The 25,051-nt window shown below is 38.2% G+C and overlaps 1 protein-coding gene across 11 annotated transcripts in view; it reads right to left on the bottom strand.

Moving 5' to 3' along the window:
• ANKRD44 (ankyrin repeat domain 44) overlaps nt 1–25,051 on the bottom strand; it is a 144,115-nt gene that overhangs the window by 11,051 nt on the left and 108,013 nt on the right. For 6 of the 11 annotated variants that reach the window (XM_074829551.1, XM_074829555.1, XM_074829556.1 and 3 more), the window contains exons 17-23: nt 13,034–13,105; nt 9,820–10,021; nt 5,951–6,029; nt 4,816–4,933; nt 3,563–3,779; nt 2,744–2,831; nt 738–821 (exon numbers count right to left, since the gene is read on the bottom strand). In XM_074829551.1, coding sequence (XP_074685652.1) covers nt 738–821; nt 2,744–2,831; nt 3,563–3,779; nt 4,816–4,933; nt 5,951–6,029; nt 9,820–10,021; nt 13,034–13,105 — 860 coding nt within the window. Of the gene's footprint in view, nt 1–737; nt 822–2,743; nt 2,832–3,562; nt 3,780–4,815; nt 4,934–5,950; nt 6,030–9,819; nt 10,022–13,033; nt 13,106–18,894; nt 18,922–25,051 lie in introns of all 11 variants that reach the window. The other 5 variants (XM_074829549.1, XM_074829558.1, XM_074829550.1 and 2 more) reach the window with 1 other exon arrangement.

Raw genomic sequence — 25,051 nt, 5'->3', positions numbered from 1 at the left:
AGTAGAGAGACAGCTGTCTCCCTATGACATTTTGGGTCTGAAGTGTGACTAACAGAGATGAAAGACAGTTGGTACACAGCCCAGCTCATAGTGTTACTTCAGGTTCTGCCTCTCAGTAGGGGTGAGGTTGTATTACCTTTACAGGAGTAAGTAATCACCATTACTGAAGGTCTTGAATTTGGTTTAATTAATAGAAAAAATTAGCAACAAATTTTTAGAATTTCAGGAATTTTAATTAAAAATAAATCTCTACACACATGCACAGAAGATTATAAGCGTGACAAATTAAGGATTTGGCTTGCTGTATCAGTATTATTTTGCTGCACACGTTTTGAGCTCTGCGCCCTCAGAGTGCTAGCATAACATTAAAGCTTTTAATTACTTTTCTATACATACATAGTATCACTCCATTTAGCAAAGATAAATGTGTTTATTTAACAAAGACAACTGGTTCAGGTAAACAGCCTATAGTCATAGCTGTTCTAAACAAACAAAACACTATTTCTTTTGTATTTCTTTTCATATGTACTATGAAATTGAATGCTTCATAGCACTCTTGCTTCAAGTGAGCCACCATTTAACTCTCTTGCAGTGTAAACTCCTGTCTGAAAGTCAGCATGACAAGTCTTAGCTCAACCGTATCAGATAAGGATTAGTTCCAGAGGTTCAGAAATAATTATGAAAAATACTAGATGGATTCATGAAGATGAAATGCAATTTGTTTAAGAAACTATTACCTTCCTTTATCATCTTTGCAATTGACAATGCTGGCATCGATGGCTCCGATGAGCAGTGATGCACAGTTTTCATGATCATTGATTCTGCCAAAGAAAAAACGTTTTCAAGAAGGTAAAAAGTCTACATCTTTTCCCATTTTCCAATATTAATTTACCACACTTCCCATTAATATTTCTTATCGGTTCTAAGTTATCCTAACATACCTTTGCATAATTCTTTTAATCACATTTTTGATTATTTATCATCTCTCCATTTAACAAAACTGCATCTGCTACTATGAATTTCAGTCTCAAGCAAAGCTGATCCTGTAATTCACTATGCACAAATGTAACAAAGTGCAGCACAAACCTAGGATTAAAACCTTGATACCTTAAAATCTTTTAGTTTAAATGTCAAACACACCTGGATCTGGAAAGCACTCAGTCAGAGATACCTACATATAGAAAGCTTTACTCTAATGCTTTAGGTTCTGAAGCCCACATTTCTTCAAACCCACACATTTAACACTTTTTCTTGATGGATGTACTCAATGAATACTCTTTCTGGTTATTGTTAATTTGTCTCATTTCATTATGAAAATAAACAGTGTTTAGAAACAGTATTGGACACATAGTATATCTAATACACACTGCTGGATTAGTAGCTGTTTTCATTTTAAATTTGCATGCATTTTTAAGTTGCACACATTTTTAATGGGTTTGAAAATAACATACTAGTTTAAAAGAATATCAATATTGAGAAAAAAATTTTCAAAGCCATCACTAGAAATTCAGATTTCAAATTTCAAAATGTTTCAGCCACAAATGATTTTAAGCAGAGTAAAACCAGTGCTTTATATATGCTTTTATTTCTCTAATATATTGTGGTTTTTACAATTTCAAAGTTTGATACATGACAAATTACTTTTCCACTTTCCAGTGATGTGGACTGTAGAAGGAAAGCCTACACAATAGTAACTCCTATCATTACTTCTAGAAGACATTAATTCTTCTAACAGAACACAGAATAGAATACAGTCATTCTAATTGTTGGCAGAAATTAGGAAAGTTTGCATTTGTTTTTTCAGTGCTTAGTTCCTTACTTCTGATCGCTAACGTTTTAATAAGCATGTTAGGTCCTACAAACTAAAGTAATCTTTCATTTAAAAAAAAAATGCATTTGCAATTATGTTATGAAAAGTTATGATTTTGCTCTATTAGAATCCTTCCCATATGAAAATATACTGCTTTATTTGAATTATGAATATGTATAAAATACATGTGTGGAAGATTAATAACTCATAATAGCCACCACCTTTTTGTTGTTTATAAGTAATATGAGAACTTTGGATACAGAGTGTGCCTCTATAACCAATCAATCCCTTTGGCTGGGACCTGGGTAAGAAGTACCAAACCTTCAAGAGATTATCTCAGAAGGAAAAAAGACCATGAAGAAAATTGGTCTGGAGAACATTCAGCTGTCTTGGAAGAAATATGGCCTCCACAGAACAGCATTCTAGCATGACACAGATTGTTGTTTCAAACGCTTCCTTCATTAACACTTTGTTCCTATTGCTAAAAAAGGATTGATTCTGACATTCTGATTCTGACAAATTTCTTAACTTTCAGCCGTTGGGTTTCAAAGGAACCTCAAGAGCTCATACTTACACGGACCAAGGCACTATAGCCCAGGTCATGGCCTAAGAATGGAAGAGCTATGAAGTTCCAGCCTGTGTGAAGAAAAGGCATAGGTCTGTAGTTGTAAGCAAGGGAAAAGAAACTAGAAAGGGAGCAGAAATGGAGCTATTTAATTAGAAGTCAGAATTTCATCAAACAGCCTAAATGTATGAAATTTTTGCAAAAATACTCTTTATTCTGGCACTTTTTCAGCAGAAGCATAAGCGCAATTTTATGATCAGCTTTAAAATTATTTGCTCATGCAAAAAAAAAAAAAAAAGCTTTCTTCTCATACTGCTATTTTTTCCAGACATATACTAAAGCACTTGTTACTGGAGATTTCTACTTACACAGCACAGTGCAATGGAGAGAAGCTATTACCATAGAATGTGCGGAAAAATTTTTGTTCCAATAGTACCTCTATGCAGTTCTCATGACCTATAAGAGATCAGACATTTCAGTGTTGCACAAAGCAAGTAATTCACTTCATTCATATTAGGCTTGTATAGATTAGAATTTAACACTAAGTTCAAAGCTGAACACAATGTGTATATAAACTCTTATGCGATTAAATTATAAACAGTTTGGGGGTTTTTTATGGCAGCAGGAAGATAGATCCAGGCTAATATTATCACTTACTGAAAAAAAGGAAAGGAAAAAAGGTCTCTTTTTTATGTGATGTTATGTATGTTGCCTTACACATCTCCAGAGATGGTCTTAAATGATGGTATTAGGAAGCTTTATCCTTATTTTAAGCAACAAGTTCAGATTATCCAGTTTAGAATAATCAGTTCAGTTCAGAATATCCATCTATTCACTAGTCTCTTGCATCAATAAATAAGAAGGTGACACCTCAAAGGAGCATTCCTAGCCCCACAGAAACCAATGAGGATTTCATCACTGATGTCAGTAAAACCAGAATTTCACCCTGGCCTTCTGTGACTGGAAGGAAACGAGCTGCAAAGCCACTGGGAGGTATGGCTGGAATTTCCCTGGCTTTGGAAGGGAAGGGTGAACATAGCAAATGCTAACTGCGGAGAGCAAGTAGAGGGGAGATAATTTACCTCTTCATTTCAAGCTTCTCAAAGTCTTAGGCTGCTTTGTTATCACATTTCCCTAAAACTGAGGCCACATTTGAACTTGGCAAAAGTCCACAGGGAGAAACTTACCGTTGTAACAAGCCCAGTGCAGCGGTGTATAACCTTGATTATCTTTCAAACTGCAGTCTTCCTCTGAAAGTGCTATCTGCAGTAATTCACTCAGCCAAGTGGCGTGACCCCGAGCTGCTGCAAAGTGCAGAGGTGTTCTGCCCCTGGCGTCTTTACATAAAATAGATACTTCTTTCTCTAACAGCATCTGAACACACTCTTCATGCCCAGTCATAATCTGATAACAAAGAAATTAGTAAAGAGGTTGACATAATACAGATTCTTGCCTAGGAAATATGGAATGATTGACACCTGTGAATATGAAATGGCCTGGATGGGATTCAGAAGGCAGAGATTAAAGCTCCTTTGCTCCATGAGTACCTGTGGTAACTGAGACACTGACATGTATTTGGTGCTGTCTTTCAAAGGCATTGATCCCTAGTCTGTGGAAGAGACTCCACTAGGTGAGGCACAACACCAAGGAGGAGTTTAAGGCTAAGGAAACAGATGTACAAGGGGTGATGTTCAGAAAACCTGAGTCTAGCTTCTCAAAACCATGTGTGAATGTGAGAGAAGAACCGAGGAAAAAAAGGATCAAGAATATCATCAGAAATATGTAAAGCTGCTTTAACTGCTGGTGAGCTACTATCAGCGACCTCTGTATCATATATAGGTTAGCTTTGGTATCTTGGGCATGTTCATGTATTGCTATCAAAACAGAACAGAATTTTTATGCCACAGCTTTTATTACGGAATTGTGCTGGACTCCTAAGCTGAACTGCTCGCTGCAGGTATCATAGAGTTCTGTGTAAATGTCACCTCCTGCATCAACTTCGCATTGGGTAAGAAGCTGACTCCTAGAAAAGATTAGACCTGCCTCAAGTTTCACTGCCTCTAGAAAAAACTTAAGGCTTACTTATTTACACCATCTTCCCCAAGAAAAATGAAAATAACTGCTGGGCAGTTCTTTTAAATAAATCATTTTCAGAATTCATAAGGTGCTCAGTTATAATAATAATGACTGCTATTGTAAAGTGTCTAGGGCCAAGAAAAAAATGGTCTAATCAGTATTTTAGCTAATTAATTAAAGAAAACGTGAAATAAAGTCAAAAGCAGAACATTACTGAGAACAGATCTGTCCTGCTTTTTACCTTATTGACTGTGCTTGGTCATGTTTCCAATCATTTACAGTATTTCCTACATTCAATATCCCTGTGTTTGTCAGTTGTAGTCACAGTAAAACAAATAATTAAGAATTATAAAAATTAAGTCACCCCTCGATGTAAAGCTGTGCATCCCAGGAGATCAGCTGCATCTACAGATGCTTCTTTTTCAAGTAATAAAGAAACAGCATCAATGTGCCCATACGCCACTGCAAGCATTAGTGGGGTTCTAGAAAAAAACAAAAACAAACCAGTCACAGCTATAAAAGTACATATGATTTGCCACTGCTAACTTACAGGAATAGAGAAATCAGGAAGCCCTGCATTTCTCTCTGTTCCTACCCACCATACTCATCTATATAACACCCAAGTGAAGACCTCTTGTATGAAATTATTAAGATGTTTAACAACAAACTACCATGACTGAAATGGAAACAAACTCATTTGTAAGCAGTTTACAGAGCAACATCATTCAAGACAATCACCTACAATTATTGTCACCTCCAGCGACACATCAGCTTTACAATGCCCACTTGCTGTGAATGAAGTCCCTGCTAGTTACCAAGATGACAATCACCCAAAGCATTTCTTTTGCAAATGCTGGCAGTTACTTAAAGGGGATGAAGGGACATAAGGAAACTATTCAAGCCAAAATCTGGACTAATATATCTTCCATTTTTTTCTGAAAGCATCTATTCTCCTTCTATTCTTAGATAAGGCTAATACCATTTAAAATTATATGTACAGTCAGATATGTTCCAGGCACCCCTAACGAACTTTTTAAACCATTCACATTTTCACTTCAAAAATGTACTTTATTCTCCCTCTATAACTCATTTAAAGAGAAGTAAAATTTTTGTAGGAACATCTCAGATGCATGTGTCACCTCAAATAAACATACCGTTTCACTGCACCAGCCTAATATACCAAGTAAACCCTGAAATAGCAATGTTTAGAAAGAAAAAGACTCTTTATAGAAACATCTCAGAAGCTTGTTAGTTTTTATTGGATCTGGCCCTTAGCATCTATGAAGAATTGTTTAAAGTATGAAGCAGAGGCTAAGATTAATGAATAATCCTTTCCACATGGCTTAGATCAACTGAATGTGTACTTTATAACCTCTGCCAAATTCTATGAGGAGAAGTGCAGGAAATACAGTATTTCAAATAAATGATTTTTTTTGTGAGAAATCTGAGATGTTATTTGAACCACAGAGCTGAAAAAAAAAATCATGAAGAAAACTTACTGTCCTTTGGCATCTGTCACATCAGGGTTGTCTGCAACTTCTAGCAACAACCGTAAACAAGGTGTATGGCCATTAATGACTATAAAGAAAAAAAAAGTATGTTTAATTAAAACATGTTTAATTTCAGATACCTTTCCATTGTAATGCTTATGGATAAGAAATTTCCTTACAAACAAGGAAAACATTCCACAGTGTAAGAAATTAATATTCCCACAATTTTCATTTAACTTGTGCTGATGAGATGGTGAGCTGTTCTTTCCCTGACCTCAGTAAGACAAGGATTAGTTCTCTCACATACAAAAATCCCAAATGAATAAAACAGAAATCGTGATTTTCACTACTGAGAAGACTTCTACTAAACCAGACAGCATTTCAAAACCCCTCAGACCAAGCAGGCAGACAAGGCTTTCTGCGATCAGATTTGGAACACAGTAAGAAGTACGTTGGCAAGGCTCATTAATTTTGTGTACACTGTACAAGCAAGTTCTTCAGTGCTGCTATGAAAAAAGAAGCATCTGCAAAGAATGACCAATGATACAAATGTCATATGCATAACAGCACATAACACCAGAGACTAAAGTTCCCTTTGGGTTTTTCCATTTTATCTCGTTTAACATTATTGGAAGCCACAGCTAGTTCTCAAAAACAGAGTTTGCTTTTTAAACTGTAACCACTGCTGTTGGAAAACAGCTCTGAGTCACTACATTTTGCGGGGCCTGACACTGGAAACTCATCTGTGTGTCAGCTGGTTTAAAGGCTTCAGCCTTCCATGGGATGAAAAGAACAGTATTTTCTTATTTGAAAAACAATAATTCCTGTACTCAGTAGATATAGATTGTGTTCTTATTACAGAAAGTCATGCATTCACACAGCCTACACCCTGTGGGCTGAGGCAAAACCCTTGGACACCACCTATGTCACATCATTCTGGCAGAGAAACAGGCGCACATCATCACATTTAAATCACTCATCCAAAAATACTCTTGGTTGGTCTACCCAGAAGAATAAAATACATTTTTAGTTATTTACCACTAACTAATGCCATATACGTAACACGTAAACAGTTCTGCAGGGCTGATGAGTCACTGACTCAGGGGGGGAAAAAAAAAAATCTGTTCTTCCTCCCAGCAGGAGGAAGAGAAATCATAACTTGTTCACAATGACATCTGAAAAGGATTTTGGTAGATGAGTTTTAGAACAGATACTCCCAGAAACTCTTAGGAGCTGACCCAGTGATTGTGAGGCATCGCAGACCCTGCAGGAAACATTAGCTTTGCCAACAGAGCTGCAACACTAACACTAGGGGAACATTTTCAACAGATTCCCCAAACTAGCCAGAAGAAAGACTGGTGGTAATAAAATTATACAGGGAACATATGATTTTGGCTAAGGAAATTCTCCATATTATGAGGCCAGAGGAAGTCTATTCCCTGAGGGGGCCAGACAGAAAAAAGAAATACTTCATCAGGTGATTTCTCTACTAAAGTTACAAATCCCTTTACTGAAGGGAGCTCTGCAGAATCCTGTAATCCAACCCACCACTTCAGGTCTCCTTAACTGTTGTGTTCAGCAACTGTGCTTGTGTAATTAGAAGGAATGAAGGCAAACACGTTTAAGGGGATGGGCACACATGCCTTCTGGTTCCTTTCCAGTGCACAGTATTGCATATGCAAGTGTGCAAACTTGCATTGTCACTCAAGGGATTAAATCAGCAAGAATTCTGTTTGATTTCTCAAAATATGCCAATTTACCTCTTACACTTGCACTGCAAGAAAAAACCACTAATACTGCAGTGGTACCACGCAGAGTTGCCGATAGGTGACATCATTCTTTGCTAAAACCCTCCTAAACAAAATGTATTGTTATGAAACAGCATAATAAAAATCATCAGATTGCAAGTGGTTTTTTATAGTTGGAGACAGAAGCTTTACTCCAGAGGTAATTTCCACAAAACTCCGCACAGCTCTTGAGTGTCTTAATGGATATTTACCCAAAGTGCACTTATCTCACAATTGAAAGCCTCCAAATTCATGACAGTGATAAATTTCCTTTACTAAGAATTCAGATATTCAGTCTGTCTGTACAGTATTTTCCCTTCTGCTTGAGGTATATGTTCTCTTTAGGGTCTCATTCCTGTGTGTAGGATTTTCTTGCCTTTTTTTTAATACATACCTAACTTATTTTGCTTCACTGCAGATTTAAAGAACATTTTGCTTGTATCCCTGGAATTATTTTTTTTTTTAATCTGAGAAGCAAAAAAGTATCACAGACCAGAAAAGTCTACAACAAATCTTCCTACTGGTTTTACATGGAAGGCACTCATACTACAGTGATGGGGGCAATTAAAAAATAAGTTAAAACAGGAAAAAAAAAAACCACCACAATCAGAATTTGTATGAAGGTAAGAAATGTATGTATTAAAATAATTCTACTGAACAAATTACTAAGTTCTATTCAACAGATTTATTCAACAAATTCATATCTTAAGTCAGAGCTGCTAACAAAAATATGGCTATGTCACTATAACCAAATTTTTAAATAAAAGCAAAATCATTGCTGTAGTGATGATGTACAAAAGTCACACCTTGTTTGTCATCAGACCTCCAGCTATGTTTGAAGTGACTACAGGAAAGCTCTTGACCAACACAAGTCCAGTTTTGCGGTGGCACAGATCTTGATTTAAATTAAGCCAACAGTTTTAACAGGGTGAGGATCAGCTGGACATAATATTTTGTCTTTTTATCAAAAACAACTAAAACCCCCTCTCACTGAATTCTGGTCTCAAACTTGTGATATGTAAACTCTGGTAGCACATCTCTATACGATTAATTCATTGTTGGGAGTAATGTTCTCAGTTCTGATGCAAAATTTAAGAAGGCAGAAAGCATTTTCTAGTATGCTGTGAAGATCTATTACATGCATTTTCTTCAGTACTGCAAACAAAACTTGTAAAAGTCTATTTGACCTTATGTCTCTAGGTTGCACTTGCATGATCACACGCAGAGAATAAACTGGTATTAGAGGATGTATATGCATTTTAATCCAAGCAAGATTAAAAGATAAACAGAAAGACAATTAAGTCTGGCCCTGAAAATAACTGTTATCCAGTGAGGTATTAATTTCACTTCCCACTAGAGGTCACTGCTATGCTGTACTGAGCACGTTCCCTTTGGCACCTCCGTGTATTTATCTGACAGGTACATATTAAATAATAACCTTTAAATAAATGGCAAATTCTACATATTCCAGTTAATTATGAACTTTGCATAATTAACACTCAACACATAAGAAATGGAGGAGACTCCCAGCAAAAGCAAGTTCACAAGGTAGCTCAGGAGAAGGATAATGTCTGAAAGGGGGTGAATTTCAGTAGTGTTGCCAGTGCAGAAGGTTGAAAGTTTTGAACACCAGCATAATTTCATCACCAATCAGAGCCTACCTGTATTTTCAACCTTTCTTCCATTGGAGAAACAGTGAGGCAAGTGTTCTCTCTTCCCCTGATTTTTTGGCTGAGGAACCATTAAGAGAAGGTATCATAGGGGAAACACCAGGTATCTTAAGGAATAGGTGGCAATAGAGAGGTATGGTAAAGTGGAGGCAAGCAGGGAAGGGCAGAGCAGTAGTGGTGTGGAAAAATATGGGATTCTGTGTGAGGGATGATTGAATCACAGGGACAGAGGAAAAAAGACAAAGGAAATGAAAGAGAAAGGGTTAACTGTGGGACCTCAACTAACAAGCAGCAGTCCTCAGTACAGGTCAAAATCTCCTCCTGTTTAGAAGAAATGTGCATAGAGATAGTAGGTAGGTAAAGGTAACTGCTTCTGTGTTGAGGGGTTTATACCACAAGCGCAACATAAGCGTACACTCACCTGAAGCATGGAGGGGGGTCCTTTTGGTGACATTGTCTTTTACAGTGACAGAAGCACCCTGGCTGATGAGAGCTTCCACGCACTCTGCATGTCCTTTAAATGCAGCCAGGTCCAAAGCTGTGCGTCCCTTCTCATCCTTAATGTCCAGATCTACCAGAGACTGGAGAAGTACCTCCAAGGCCTGATGATGACCATTATAGGCCTAGAAACATGGAAAGTGCCATGTAAAGAACACAACTTTTTTCTTTCAAAGACTTTCACATGAAACGTGAATAAAATCCAACATTGTCACAGTCTCCTAAACACAGTAGAAATCACACAGTTTTCTTGCTTCCTTAGGACTCTCTCTTCAACTTAAAAGGATTTTCCCAAATTACACTGTAACCAAGAAACTGAAAAATTCTTAGTGATTAGGGACTGAAATTATGATTGTTGATTTGGTTTAACCTTCTAATACAACCCAAGGTGAGGAATTTCAGGCAATAATTTGCCAATTCAGCACAGGCAAGTCAACAATTCATTTTTCACATTCTACAATATCTTCAAGGGAAATGTTTGCTTCAAAAACTAGATTGACTAGAGTGATGCTGGTCAGAGGTCACATGGACTATCACCTAACTGGGTGCTAAATTCAACATATCTGCTGGTCTCCAACTAAATGAAAGCAATTCTCAAAACAGATTTTTGTGCAAATGCAAACACAGACTTGACCTGCTGTTCATAGCTGATGCTTCATGGAGTATTCCTGCCAATAGGATCATTTGGTAGAACAACTACAGTGGAGAAGTAAATGCGCTTCCAGACCTACATTTGGGCCAACAGCACAAACACAGGTGACACTGCAAAAACCCAGTGGATAGCCCCAGAAACCAGAAACATTTCATTCAGCTTTGCACAGACTGCCCTCCTCTCCTTACTGTCAGACTCACAGAAAACATCCTTTTTATTTATAGATGAACATATAATTAGTATTACCAGAGTTGAACCAATTAATGAAAGCAGAAGAGAAATGCAAACATGAAGGAACCAATGAGCCACTGAATTTCAAGGTTAAGTAGTGGTGGCAGCAGCTTGCTCCTAGTGATCATTGTCAAAAGTTCAAAAGAGCAGGACAGTGCAGATAACAGTTGTTTCCCTGTTAGACCAAGAAGACTACTTAAGGAAAGCAGAAAGGCAAAGGCAGAAAAAGAAAAGCAAAGGGAGATTAGGGCACCGGGAAACGTATCTCAGAAAATACTCTGACGCAGTTGTCAGCTTTTCTTCACGGCAATTTTACTTAGAAAACAACTAGCAACAACCTGATCTTTGACACAATATGAGGTATCTATGTTGAAGGTGCCATGCAGACTGTATACCCCATCTTCTCCTTGACAGGATAATAAAGTTGACTTTTTCTTCCTGTTGGTTTGCCTTGTGCAGTCATTTACTCAGCCATGACCATAATCATGCACTAAAGCCTCAGCGAATGGCAGGTCAGTATTTTGTTGGCTGCTAATCCACCCCTTGTTTCTAAATCCTGTTTACATTGTAGGGTCAAATGTCTGTGAGCAGAGGCCTTGGCCACTGCGCCATTATCAGCCATTTAACAAGGCTTCATGGTTTGGTGTAGGTTGCTGGCTTTCTGGATCCACATGTGGAGAGATTCCTAGACCTGGGAAAGGATGGCCACAGGCACCCCAATACATGGGAGGGTTTGAAACAAATGTCAGAGACACTCCTGGATAGCTGCGATTGAAGTGTGAAATAGTGATGTTTTATGTAAGGTTTTTAATTTTTAGACTGTGGGTTTGGGGTGTCTAAGGTGAACGAATTGATGTTAACCAGCAACAGATACAAGAGGGAGAGCCACTGGCAGTGTCCTTGCAAGGATTCTGCCCAAGAGGGACCAGAGAGGAAATGAGTTTGCTGTTTGGCCAGCTGCAGGGCAGGGCCCTTCCCAGCACAGCAATTTATGTTGGTGATAATGCTGGCTGTAACTCCTCTCTGGGCTTAAGAGTGACACTCTCCTTCCTGCAATATTCAAATTGCAGAAAGAAAAGATGGAAAGCAGAGTTCAGTGACAAATTTAGCCTTTTAACCCAACTGCTTTGACTCTTCTTCCCTCAGATTACTCATAGATAATTCAAACATCAGGCCAAGAGCTGTTCTGGCTGACTGGTAAGCAGAAATATGATTGCTACAAAATTAAAACTTGCCCCTATTTTTGAGTAAACAAGTTGTTTTCCTTTCCAGGGGAGGACATCTTCATAGTGAGGTTGGATATTCAGTGAAGAGCCAGTCTGTGAAAGATGTCTGAGGAGAGGCTAAGCGAGCTGGAATGGTTCAGCCTCAAAAAGAAATGGCTCAGGGTGGGTCTTACCAATGTATATAAATGCCTGATGGGGGAGCAAAGAAGACAGAGCCAAACTCTTCTCAGGGGCGCTCAGTGACAAGACAAGAGGCAATGGGCCCAAATTTAAACACCGAAAATTGCATTTAATGCAAAAAAACCCCATTTTTACTGTGATGGTGATCAGACATTGGAATAAATTGCCTGGAGGCTGTGAACTCTCCATGCTTGGAGATACTTAAAATGTGATGGGGCAGAGCCCTGAGAAAACCTGCTCTAGCTGACTCTGCTTTTAGCACGGAGGTGGGACTAGCTGATATACAGAGTTCCATGTTAGACTCTACTATTCTGTGATTCCCACATGAAAACTGTGAAGAGAGATCATGAATCTTGAGCTCTTGGGAAAGGGGAGCTATTGTGATCTATGAGGCCACATGTGCTGGATCCCGTTTTGATAGTGCAGTTTCCGCGGCACGCTCCCAGGGCTCTGCTGGGGTTTAAGCATGCTTTCCCACACCTTGCTGTGTACCAGACCGTTTCTGGCACTCTGCACATCTCCAGGAGAACATCAGAGTATCCCATTCCATGATCAAATCCATAGGCACAGGTTCCGGCCCCAAATTTATAAACTAGTTATAAATAAAAGTTGCAACTTTCCATTTAATTTCACTTCAGTGTCTGTGTTGTCAGTAAGAACCAAGAGCTTCAACTGCCAAAAACTTAATTAATGATTCCAGCCCAGACCCTGTTTTTTGTTACATCCAGGCCTACATCCCTTCCCAGCTTTTTCAAAACAAGTCTGTGATTAAATTTGCTTCAAGCACAGAGATTAAGGAATTATTCTAGGAGATATGATCAAAGACTTTACACATGTCTCATACTTACAGCTAAATGCAAAGGACTTTTCGTAGCCGCAGAATCAGATTCCTCAAACATATTGTTAGTTTTTTCCAGAAGCTGAAAATGAAAACAAAACAAAACAAAAAACAGTCTTAAAACATCTTTGCATGAGACAGGATAAGTTCTCATGGACATCAGCAGACAAAGATATATTTTGTCTTCAGATGTCCGCAGTGTATACTGAAGGACTGTGAGGAGTAAATACTTCACAACCTTTTCTGTAAAGTATTTTCAAGTTTTTCCCCACAGGGTAAAGTTATAAAACTAGTTTAAAAGCTTGTTATGAACATCCTTATCCTGATTAATTAGTTTCCCTGAAATCATAAGGCCTACTTGGGTGAGAAAGGAACCCTCAGAAGGAAGGACTTGTGGAGTACAGCCCCCAGTAAGCTTACATCGGAAAAAGTGCAGTTTCACGATTACACAGGTAATGCATATGCAAGCCATGTCTGATACAGTGCTTCAGATAATTCTGACACATAATTAGTGCTGGGAGTAATTATAACTGGGCTGTGAGTCATTCACAGTCATTTTTATAATTTATCAAAGTAGAACCTGCTCCTATAATGACAGTCTTCCGAAATGCATCACATCCTCGAACTCTTACAAACATCTAATAACATGCATTGCACTTTTATATGATCCTCTTCAATTCAAGGGATCCCAAAGCATTTTAAGGTGTCAAAACCATTTGAAATTTCTGTCCAAGCAGAAGAAGTAACTATGGATTAGCACCACTCTGCAATAGCACACGAACCCTGACAACTTATCCAATTGAGACTGCAAAGAAGATCATACAGAGTCTTGACAACAATATTGATAATTCAACATTTCTTGAGTAGCACTGTTCATGTGCATGGCCTTTTACTTAATAACTACTCAAAGAGTTACTGTCCAAATACCTTTGTGACTGGAAAATAGAATATTACAGAAAATTAGTAGTAGGAGACCATAAAAAGGAAAGAAAAGCATGACAGGTAACTACAACTGACTTGTAATGTTTCTAAAGTTACAAGTCAATTTTTCACACAGTTTTTTTGAGGGTTTTTGTTTGTTTGTTTTGGATTTTTTTGAGTAAGGAATTGATGAAAAGACTGAAAAAGAGGAAAGGAAGTTTTTGTGACAATCTGGACAATTCTAGGGTATGACAACATGGAAGACTCTCCAAAGAGACCACTGAAAGCCTACAGTAGGCTTGCCTACGCTGCAAGATGATGGATGGCACATCCTAAACTCTGACATATGCCTGAACTTTTGGTGTAATAAATTAGTCTTTAATAGAGCTGTATCAAGGATAAATTTATACAAAAATCAATCTGGAATACAAGCTAGAATTAATAATGCATAAGGTGTCACAAATCTCTTATTAAACCAGGACACTAATCTGAAATCTATGAAAAAGCTAGAAAATTAAGCAGTAATTTCATTTATTTGTATATTTTGTGCCTAGTAAAACGTCAGGACTGGGAAAGAAAAGTGTGTTGAAGCAAATACCACTTATAAGCAAGTGGGTGTGTGTATTAACCGGTAATACAGATTTTAACACTTCCCTGCAGCTAAGGCGGAAAAAAAAAAAAAAAAATCAAGTCCCACACCAGTTTTTCAGTAGGTTTGGGGCAGAGTTAGGAAACACATTTGGTCTTACCATGTGGAGCCACCTCCAGTTTAAAATATTGTTCTTCTCTTATATAAAAGATAGCTATAAACAGGATGAAGCAGTAGCCAGCTCTGAATACATGAATACATTCTGATTTTCTCTACTGAGTAAACAAACCAAAAAATTCCACCAAACCAACCCAAGCACTATGACTGTTTCTCTGTCTGCCTAATACTGGCCTGTACTCTGAGTCCATAAGGCCAGCACAGCAGACTAATTTAATCACTTTTAATTACATTTATCATCATCTGTTGAAATGCCACGATCAAAATCTTAACAAAGAAATACTTCCCTTAACCTGTCAGAAGGCTCCAAAAGTCTCCTGGAACAAGGCAGATAATTGCCTTTCGAGTAAAAAATCGAAAAAAATCACACAGAAAATTGACAAAATTAAGGCTCTAAAGGAACAAATTGTGGGATTGCAGAGCCCCTCACAAAAGGCATCTCCATGGCTTAGAGTTAAAGCAGCTTTGGCTGATGCAGACTAGACTTAATGAGCTTATTACTCCTAAGGCTGAACATCTCCATCATAAAGTCAAGCGTAAACAGGAATTCCATGGTAAAGCTGGTAGCGTTCAAGTACATAGCCATACAGTGCGAGAAGAGAAATTATAAAGGAGAGCAAGAAGACACAGCACTAATAATTTTTTAGTATGCCTTGTTAAGCACCGCTTTATAACAATTAAAACTAAGTCACCTGAAGGATAAACATCATGTGCAAAGAGACAAAAAGTGCCAGGTCCAAGTTACCAAGCAATTCTCCAGTTTCACCAGTGTTTCTATGGTTTTAAGAATGTATTTATAGTAAATTCTATGTATTTGTAATAAGAACACATAAAACAGTGTGTCCTTGGGGGCTCTAGCTCCATAATGCTTCCATCTTAGAGCGTACTTGTAAGAAGCTACCCACAGTTGCATGTTTTTAAAAAGGTGAATTGCTCAAACTGTTTGCGCTGACAGCCATGGAAGCTTAAATCCACAGACCACACAGAGCAATCCAAGCGTGTCTGCTGTGCTGTGACACATACCTGCCTGTCAGAACCTGGCCAGTGCTTTTCACTGAAGACAGACAAGTAAGCATCAATTACTAACAGTTCATGGTTAGTGGTGGCTGACTGGAGAATGTCCCATCGTATCTCATTTCTAATTTCTTGTGCCATTGAAATTATGTCTTTTAGCTGATTGCATTTCTATATCTTGATTGCAGATTTTAAGCAGATGTCAGAATTGTGCAGAGACACTGCAAGTGAAATTGATGGCACCCTTCTCTCTGGTTAGGTTATAACCTTTTAAAAGGTAAGGATACCCATACTCTCTTCTGCCTCTTGGAAATTCCCAGCATGACTCCTTCACTTCCCATAACAGTGCTATTTAATACTGTATGTGATTATTTTGTAAAGTCTTCTTCATGCTCTGAAACAGGAACTTGAATGCTTTGGGAGTGAGATGCAGACAAAGTAAGATAACCTGTCAATTATTCAGTTCTACTGTTATAAACTAATAGCACTACAAGGCTGCTATTATAAACTGTCTTCTCTCCCCCAGCTCTGTATGAAGATTAATAACTTTTACAGTTCTCACTGTTTTATTTGTACAGTAAGGGTATTTACAGGCATAAGAGGATTTACTGCTTGATTTTAGTCTGTGGTTATAATAAAGGATTATATGGCGGGATACGGTGTGAGATTTTTTTTCCCCCTCCATTTTTTTTTCTGACTCAGATATGCCAGTTAATGAGTCAGGATACTTTATATGATTGTCCTTATAGACGATAATATATTCTAAAAATCAGCTCTGGTCAAAAAAAAAAAGGCAGCTTCATGGAGCATCGCGGTAATTTAAAATTACCATTAGGCAGAAAAGGAGATAATATTTTCATCATGCATAAAAGGTTTAAGCTACACTTTTAAAAGGAAGATGTCAGAAGAGACTTCAAACCACAGACACTGTAACAATGGGTGCTATCTCAAATCCTAAAAATGAACAAAACGCGTGATTCTGTAGAAGCCATCATGCACCCACACCTCTAGGCACAGCCATTTAAGCGCACTACTGGTAGTTATGTCAAAGGTTTGAGCTAACTACCCCTTAAGTTAAAGTGACTTTTCTTTGAGAGTTTTACTATTTTAATGAGTAAGGCAACTTGTATATTCCAACACGCCTACTTCCAGCACTGTTAATGAACTTCTTCAGTTTGGCGCTATTAATATTAATCGTAAAATGGCAAAACATTAGATTGCATGTGTAAAATCTATAAATGGCCTTTACTCTGAAAAGTTATTAAGCAAACAGCGTTCAGAAATTTTCACACATGTGAAGAGCTGATCAAAAGGCAATTAAGACAAAAGAAAGAGTTGAACATTGCTCTTCTGCAATAATTACATAGCAATGTAGCTTATCACTTACAAGGTCATTCAGAAGTGGCAATTACTAACAATTTTTAATGTCACTTTCATAACTAAATAAAAGTATATCAGCTAGGATGTAATTTTTAATCTCATTTGTCCTGATAAATTGCAATAGATAATTGTCTCTACTGGGAAAAAACATACCAGCAGCAGCTTCTTTTAAATAAAGGCTTTTCCAGTAAGTAGCAAGCACAAGACTGAAGAGTCTCATCATTTTTTTCAGATGAGATAGAAAAGAGTAATAGATTTAACTTCTGTACTACTTTATACCAAGGAAACACATTTTTAAATCTCAGAATTATTCTTGATTGAACAATTCAAAGGTGAAGAGGTACAAACATATCCTTGAGGGGTACAAGCAATCCTATAAGCTCTTTCCATATTTGTAAATATAAATGATCAAATTATTTCAATTTGATCAGGTTAAAACCAATACATATCCTTAACCCAGTGTCTGATATGTTCCCTAAAATCAGGCTTTAAAAATCAGATTAATCAGTATTTACATCAATTTCACTCATGTGCGTAGATTATGGGTGAAGTTAAAATAACATAAGCAAGAAGTTGTTTCACAAGAGTTTAGGTAGACTGAGTCTGAAGAAATTTATTAGTAGGTCCATGCAACTCTTCCAGTACAAAGTTTAAATATCCAATACCTACCAGAACAGTCACCGCCATGCAAATGGGACACTTACCTGGCATATAAGAGAACAACGTTCAAGTCTTTAAACATATCTAAATCTCAAAATTCAAGCAGACCTCCAGGCCACTGGCTGTTCTCATGTGGGACACTAATCTTCTGTTGGAGCTCTTCCACTTCATACAAAATCATTTCATATTAAGACATACGAGTGCCATACTCAGTGGGTTATGCAGAAGATTCTCACCCAGCGAGTACTATACGAAGCAGGACAGCTCCAAATGAGAGTGAGAGATCCCACCCAGTACCAGCCAGCATAATATGTTGGTCACTTCCCGAGATGTAGAAATCCAATTTCTTTGTCAGTCAGGGCAGAGATTTGAACCTGGAACTTTCACACTCCAATCATGTATATCATGTTTCTTTCTGGCCAGAAATTCTACCTCAAAGGTTCTGTAAAGCCTCATACTTTGATTTAAGGACCCTCTTACCCAGTGAAAGTTTCGTAAATTTCCCACACTTGTGTAAAAGGTATAGGAAGGCTTTTACTTAGAGAAATTATTATCCTTTAAAACTTTCCTTTTTAGCCAGAAAATTCAAGCACTGGTGAAATACAGTGACAGTCAATTTAAAAAATGTGCATTTCAATGGTATTTTTGCTACTCTCCTCTCATTTGTGCCTCTACTGTGAAATACACACAAGTGCTTTTTAAATTCAGACTCACTTGAAGATGTGGAATTTACATTTCTTCTCTGAACCACTTTGAAATTAGCCACAAACTTCCAGAAAACAGACAAGTGTTGGTTCCATTTCACATTACCAAATGCAAAGTTACTTTAACATCCAGAAAAATGTCATGCCAGTCAGGTACGTGCACTTGACTCACAGCTCCTAAGACTGACTGAGGAAAAGCAACAGACTTCCTAGCAAAGCTTGAGCCTGTAAGCAACAGCAAGAAGGAAATCCAATGGAAATGAAAGCAGCACACATGCAGTTGCTTGAAGCACATGGCATGCTAGTTAAGAGTTGTGATTCTTCTTCCTCAGGCTTTATCAGAGTGAATACAAGGATTTGCAAAATACTAAGAAGTTTAAATAAAAATGAAAATACACAACATGCAATCATTTTTCATTTACTCACTATATCCAATGGAGTTTTGCTTCCAATCTAATTAAAAATGTCAATTAGAATAATTAAAGACATAAGTATTCAAGTAATGGTAATCTGCAAGTGTTTCTTGTTTTTTTGTTTTGTTTGGTTTTTCCTGTAGAATAAACTGCATTGCAAGCAGTGCATGAACAGAATCATAAATCAAGACCTCATCTTGCGTGCACCCATCTCTGCACTGTTCACCTACGGATGAAAGACTCCTGAAGCAGTAAGACTACTGCCTGCTGTCAGACAGCTCCTGTGAATAGACACCAGTTGCATTGCTTTGTAAGGGATGAGGGGAGAGAGGAAAATAATGAGAATGTTTAGATCAATCTACTCCATTGACAAAATACAGATATACAGACACAAAATACACACACTGTGGGAGACTTTGCCTAATGAAATTAGATTGCTTTGAAAGCCTACAAAAACCAACAGACCAGTGATAGTTTCTTTCTGAAAGTCTGCTCATGCAGGCAAACATCTTGCTTTGTATAAATAAGCCTGATTACACCCCTAAAATTCCAGTGGCCACAGCTCATTCTGAGCTATACGGTCTAATGCAATGCCATATGCCATGATCAAATGCCCTTTTTCATTGGATTCAGTAGATTTGAGGGAATCAGATATCCTTCACACATTTAAACACCACACACACAGCTACACAGACAGGTATTTAAGGCAACAGCAGAAGTCCATGACCTCCTTCCAAACTGAAGAAAAAATGTCTCCTGTACTTCTGCAAGGGCCTTGTTATTCTCTGTCAGAAGACAGCAGATGTTAAGTGCCTTGCTTCTCCACTCAAGGAAAATAAAAATATAAACTAAAAAAAGAAAATCTGTCAGAGAGACAGAAAATAAACCTCAGAGATGCTAGGCAATACTCCTATCCCTACAAGCCAAAGTGCCAGCAGGGTGCCAGAGCACATGGTAAATTCCTGCACTCATTGAGTTCACAAGTAGCATTAGCTTTCTAGAAAACATTTTTTAGGATCAAAATTATCTAGTTTCCAAAACACAAAATCAAAGCCAAAATGCACTGCTATAAGCTAACATATACCAGTGTATCTAGGATGTAGAGGCTCCTATTGATCATTTAACCACTGGGTACATATTGCACTAATGCTGACATCAAAACTTAAGTGATTAAATCAATCTGCCATGATTTGGGGGCTTCTAGGACTGATAGACAAATTAGGTTCATTAAAGTTATCTTCAAGCATTAAGTTCCTAAGTTCTTTTCCTTTTTAGAACCACTTGAGTTAATGACTTTGCACTTCTCCACCAAAAGAGGAGCTTCCACGTAGGAAAAGCACTCATAGACACAGATACGAAGTCATTCACCACACGAAACACTATCACCACTGGTTTCAGACAAAACACTCCCTTTAAGAAAGAGGGTGTTGGTCGTGGAGAGGGAGAGGCATTTATAAGGAGAAAACCCAGAATGTAAAGATTTGGGTCAGAAGGAAGCCTAGAGGCTGCTGCTGGACAAGCATCCAAGCCAGATCGCCATGTGGCAAAAGGCTTTTGAACACCTATCCTAACCACACTTGTGATTCACTCATCACTAATTACCAGTGTCCTGCTCTCAGATGGATGAATGAACAAATTCTTGTTGATAAGAGACATATATAATTAGCAGCAGCCACATCAAAGATTTATGCGGTCTCTGATTTCAATTTTTCCACAGGTTAAGGAATCAAATGTTGGAAGACACGGCTTAAGGCTTAACTATGTTCCAGTGGCAACAGCCCGTCTAATGAAAGGCGTTTTCTTTCTCTTCAAACTCAGCCCCTCCTTTCATGGCATGGGCATTTTGGCCTCCTGCTAGCAAGAAATCTCCCTCTGCCCCTTCTCCCTGACACACCCAGCCGTGTGCATCGCCTTGCTTCAGGCAGGCAGGCAGGCAGACTGAGATCTGCCTTTTCTTTTGGACGCTGTTTTCGGTTAAACCATGCTTCCTCTCATCCTCAATTTCTATTAGCCAAAGACTGAATTTCATTTGCTGATGGAATAAAGAGAAGAGCAGATTAAAAGAAAAAATAACCATCAAGTCTTACAGTCAGAGATTTCACTACAGGAGACAGGCGTCTAATTCTGTTTGCCCTAACACTGCACAGAAACCTATTTTTACCAGCACAAAGTGCTTGACTGGCTCTCCAGATAGAATTTTAATGTGAAATTACAATTTCAATTTCACTCTTTTCCCACCACTAAGGATTTTGTGATAAGAGATCATTTCAATGAAAAAACCCACCATATTTTTCTTTTTTTCAAAGTAGTTTGGTGATATGATCAGCTCTAAAATACCAGCTAGCGATCGTGACCGATATCCCTGACTACGGAACACCAAAGAAGTTAGTCCCAATCTTAACAAACGTGAGGTTATTTTTAGAAGTAGGGAAGCAGATGGGAGTTTCAGTTGATTGCGAGCACACATGCCCACCATTCAGCCTTTATGAATGGCTTCTTACAGATGGAGAAAGAATTCAAGAATCTGCTTCCACTCTCCTCTTTTTAGCAACATCACATCATTCCTTGCAGGGCAACTACCCCACTAATATCCCGGACAACCTAAAGGTCCTCCAGGAAAAAAAGCTTCTGTCATTGAGCTCTGTGGTTGAACACATAAACACACATTTTATTTGTTTGGGTCAAAGGATATGACGTTTTCACTCTTAATCCTCATTTCTCCTAATACCTTTCCTCTACCCACAAAGCAATTTAGCTAAATTCTGGCCAAGGTATTGGGCTCACAGTAAACACAAAAGTCAAAAAATGAAAATATATTTTCATAGATAAACTAGCCTTTCCTAAACTGTACTCAAATGTGTAAATATTTTGTAATGCTGAGGAGCTATGGTGCTTGAAGCACAGATCAGATCCCTCAGGGAAGGAAACTCCACTGGATACTGTATCTTCTTCTTCCAAAGTTGTTTTTTTAAGTGACCATTTATTTAGAAATAAGCTATTTTAGATACCTGCTATAAAAACTAGGAGGGAGAGGGGAGGAAAAAATTAATCTTGCAAGGTCTTTTATAAACTTGACATGTTCTGGAACACTAAAAATTTCCCTAACATTTTGCCAAAGTTTGGTATTAGGCATGTAGAGAAATATTAGTAACCATTACTCATAAAATCAAGATTATCGTTGCACCCACTTTGCCTTACTTTTGATCAGAATTAAAGCTTCATATTTTATATGCACTGCTTCCTCTAAAGAGCCCATAAAGAACTGTCTTGTTCTAGGGAAGATAATTCCTAGATACATTCATCTATGAGCTATCAATAATAAACCAAAAATATTTACCCAAGGGATAAAACAGTAAAATAAGAGTTAATTTGGCACTGAAAAATAATGTTGTTATTTCAATAATCCTGACCGAAAATCTCTTCTTCAGGATGGAAGGGATTGGAAATATTTTAGGAGTATTACGTCAGAGTTCCTAGGATACAAATTAGTGGTTCAAAGTTAGCACTTTTAAGAAAGACATCAATTTATCTTTGTTATTGCACATGTGAAACCAAAATTTAAAATCTCTTTGCCTATCTACAGACATATTTACATTGGAATTAGGGCTGCTGGACTCCCACTGTTCCTTAAGTAAGAGCAAATAAAAGTGTTGTGAATCTTACTTTTTCTTTTCATTAGAACTGAAGACAAGAAAAACGAGAAAAATGTATTTCCAAGATACAGCAACAAAACTAGTCAAGTACTCCTCAGACACAGCCAGCTGTCCTTGTGCACCTACTCCACACTAGTCCACCAAGTGAACCTCCAGCATTAACTGGAATCGGCAGCTGCCTCCACCATTACTGAGGAGAGCCCAGTGTGGCTCAGAAGAGAGAAATGAGGCAAATGGCGTTGCCGATTTTCTGGCTTTCCATTAGATAAACAGAGGCTTGAGGACTAAGATGGCATTTGATGACTTACTGTTCTCTTTGCTATGCTGTGTGGAAAAGAAGAGGTCTCTAGATAAAAGTCATGCCTAGAAGCAATTAAACCTTAGTGGATGCTTCATTCAACTATGAATAACTAGAGCAGTCAATGTACTGTGGTTAATAGCTACCAGAAATGAAGATCATGGTTCATGACAAAGTCCTTGTCATAGGTCCACCACAGAGAGCACAACAAACTGTGACCAAGCTAACAGTCAGCCTCACAAAGCAGCGAGGCTCCTTTCCATCTGTACCAGATTAATTCTTATGGCAGCTTTTACACACAGCCTACAAATAGCCATGAACCACAACTCTACCAAAACTAACTTGATTGCATTACAGGATAGTGATGTCTATAGATGACACTAGTTTACCAAATGAAGCACAGGAATCAACAATTGTCTTAACACCTGGGAGTCTCATATTGGAATATGTGGATAAACCTAGGCACAAGGATTATTTTCATTTCATGCCCACAGCATAATTACCTTTCAGCCACTCAAGACTTTGGTCCTGACCCTTTTGCCATCCTGAATCCAAGCAATGCAAAAAAATCATCGTAAAGGCAGTGCTCATATCTATTAGTCACTGTTATGAGATATAAGTTCTTACACTCAAGCCTCAGTAACTCCTCACAGCTAAGGGACAACTGCTCACATGAACAAAACAGAATCACCTTCTCCTGACAGTAGGTGCAAAGATGACAAGTCCTGGTCCTTCTGTTGACTGAGCACACATGCTTTCTGGTACATTTAGCTTTTGTATTTCAGAGAGAAAACAAGATGTCTGTCAACCCCTGAAAACCAATGGAAAAATCCCAGTCCCCACAGAACTTTCAGGGTAGACACCCTAGCACACAATAGTGGCCCTTTGCATGCAATAGGCTAAAATTTGTAGCAGTTTTCTTTGACCACTGTACACAGAACAGCTGTATGACTACAACTCTGCAAATTATGCTTGACCTTGGGTTTGTATACTGCAGCTAGTCACAAATATGGGAAGACCGACATGGAAAAACATTGAATTTCTCTGTCCAAATATAGAACACTTGCTGCACAGCTGTCTCTAGCCCACAGTTTGCATTTCACCCTCCAAAATTAAAATAAAATCCAACACCTCTGATATGCATTCCCAGATCTTCCTTTTGTCTGGCAAGCCTAAGCAACACTAGGACTCAATAGCAGCTCACTGTCTGCAGCTGATATGTTGCCAGAAAACATGCACAGCAACAAGCAAAAGAAAAGACAGGGGACCTTGCTCCGTGCCTGCTCCACGCTAGTGGTGCACAGGGACTATGATATGAAAGCTGAAAGACAATTCCCCAGTGAAGACGCCGTTATAGAGATCTCTGCTCGGGCAAGTCATGCAAGAATCTGGTGATAAGACACGGGTAAGGTTGCAATACACATTGCTGTGGCCATACAAGCGTAGGCTTGTACACAGCACAGAGGAGTCTACTCTATATATACACCCTTCAAATACCAAGCACATTTGCTTTTGTTCCAAAAGGGCTGCAGGCTCAGCAGAAGACCCCTCCATGCCCACGTGCAGAGCCACAAGAGATCAGCTCTAGGAAAAGACTCAACACAAGGAAAGGCCAAACTCGCTGCCACAAGCAACAAAAGATCAATAATATTTAATTGTCCTAGAAACACATGCTTGCAGGTGGGAGCTAAAAAGGCTTAACATCCCACCTGAAATTCTGGCCCAGGGCTGCCCTGTGTAATTACAGGTTACGGTTTTCTAGCTGTTGTGACCCTGATGTAGGCCAGCTGCAATATTTCTCCTGTGGCGGCAGTACCTGACAGGGCTGGTAAACATGGTGTGAAAGCAGCACGTGCTGTGCAGAGCTCCTTTTCAATAATTAAGTACTTTGACTCTTCAACAAAGAAAGAACCAAACAACATAAAACACTAAACAGCACACAGTGTTCTTACTAAAGCCTGAACATCTATACAATTTTCTTATTATAGCTTTTTTTAAAATCAATTGGAGCCTACATATATGTGACACAATAATGATGGATCACCCTGTATATAAAGCAGATCAGTTAACATCCATCTTCATGACACTGATTTTTACAAGTCACAAACTTCTATAAATCCATACTTATACATCTCCCAAATCCAAGTTTTGGCTAAAAATGTTTGGCTTCTTATAAGATACAATTTCTAATCATTCAAGGGCAGGATATTAAAAACCAA

This window comes from Strix aluco, chromosome 6 (genome assembly GCF_031877795.1).
Source record: "Strix aluco isolate bStrAlu1 chromosome 6, bStrAlu1.hap1, whole genome shotgun sequence".
Lineage (NCBI taxonomy): Eukaryota > Metazoa > Chordata > Aves > Strigiformes > Strigidae > Strix > Strix aluco.
Note: the sequence above shows the minus strand (reverse complement) of the source record. Positions and strands in the feature narration are given on the sequence as shown.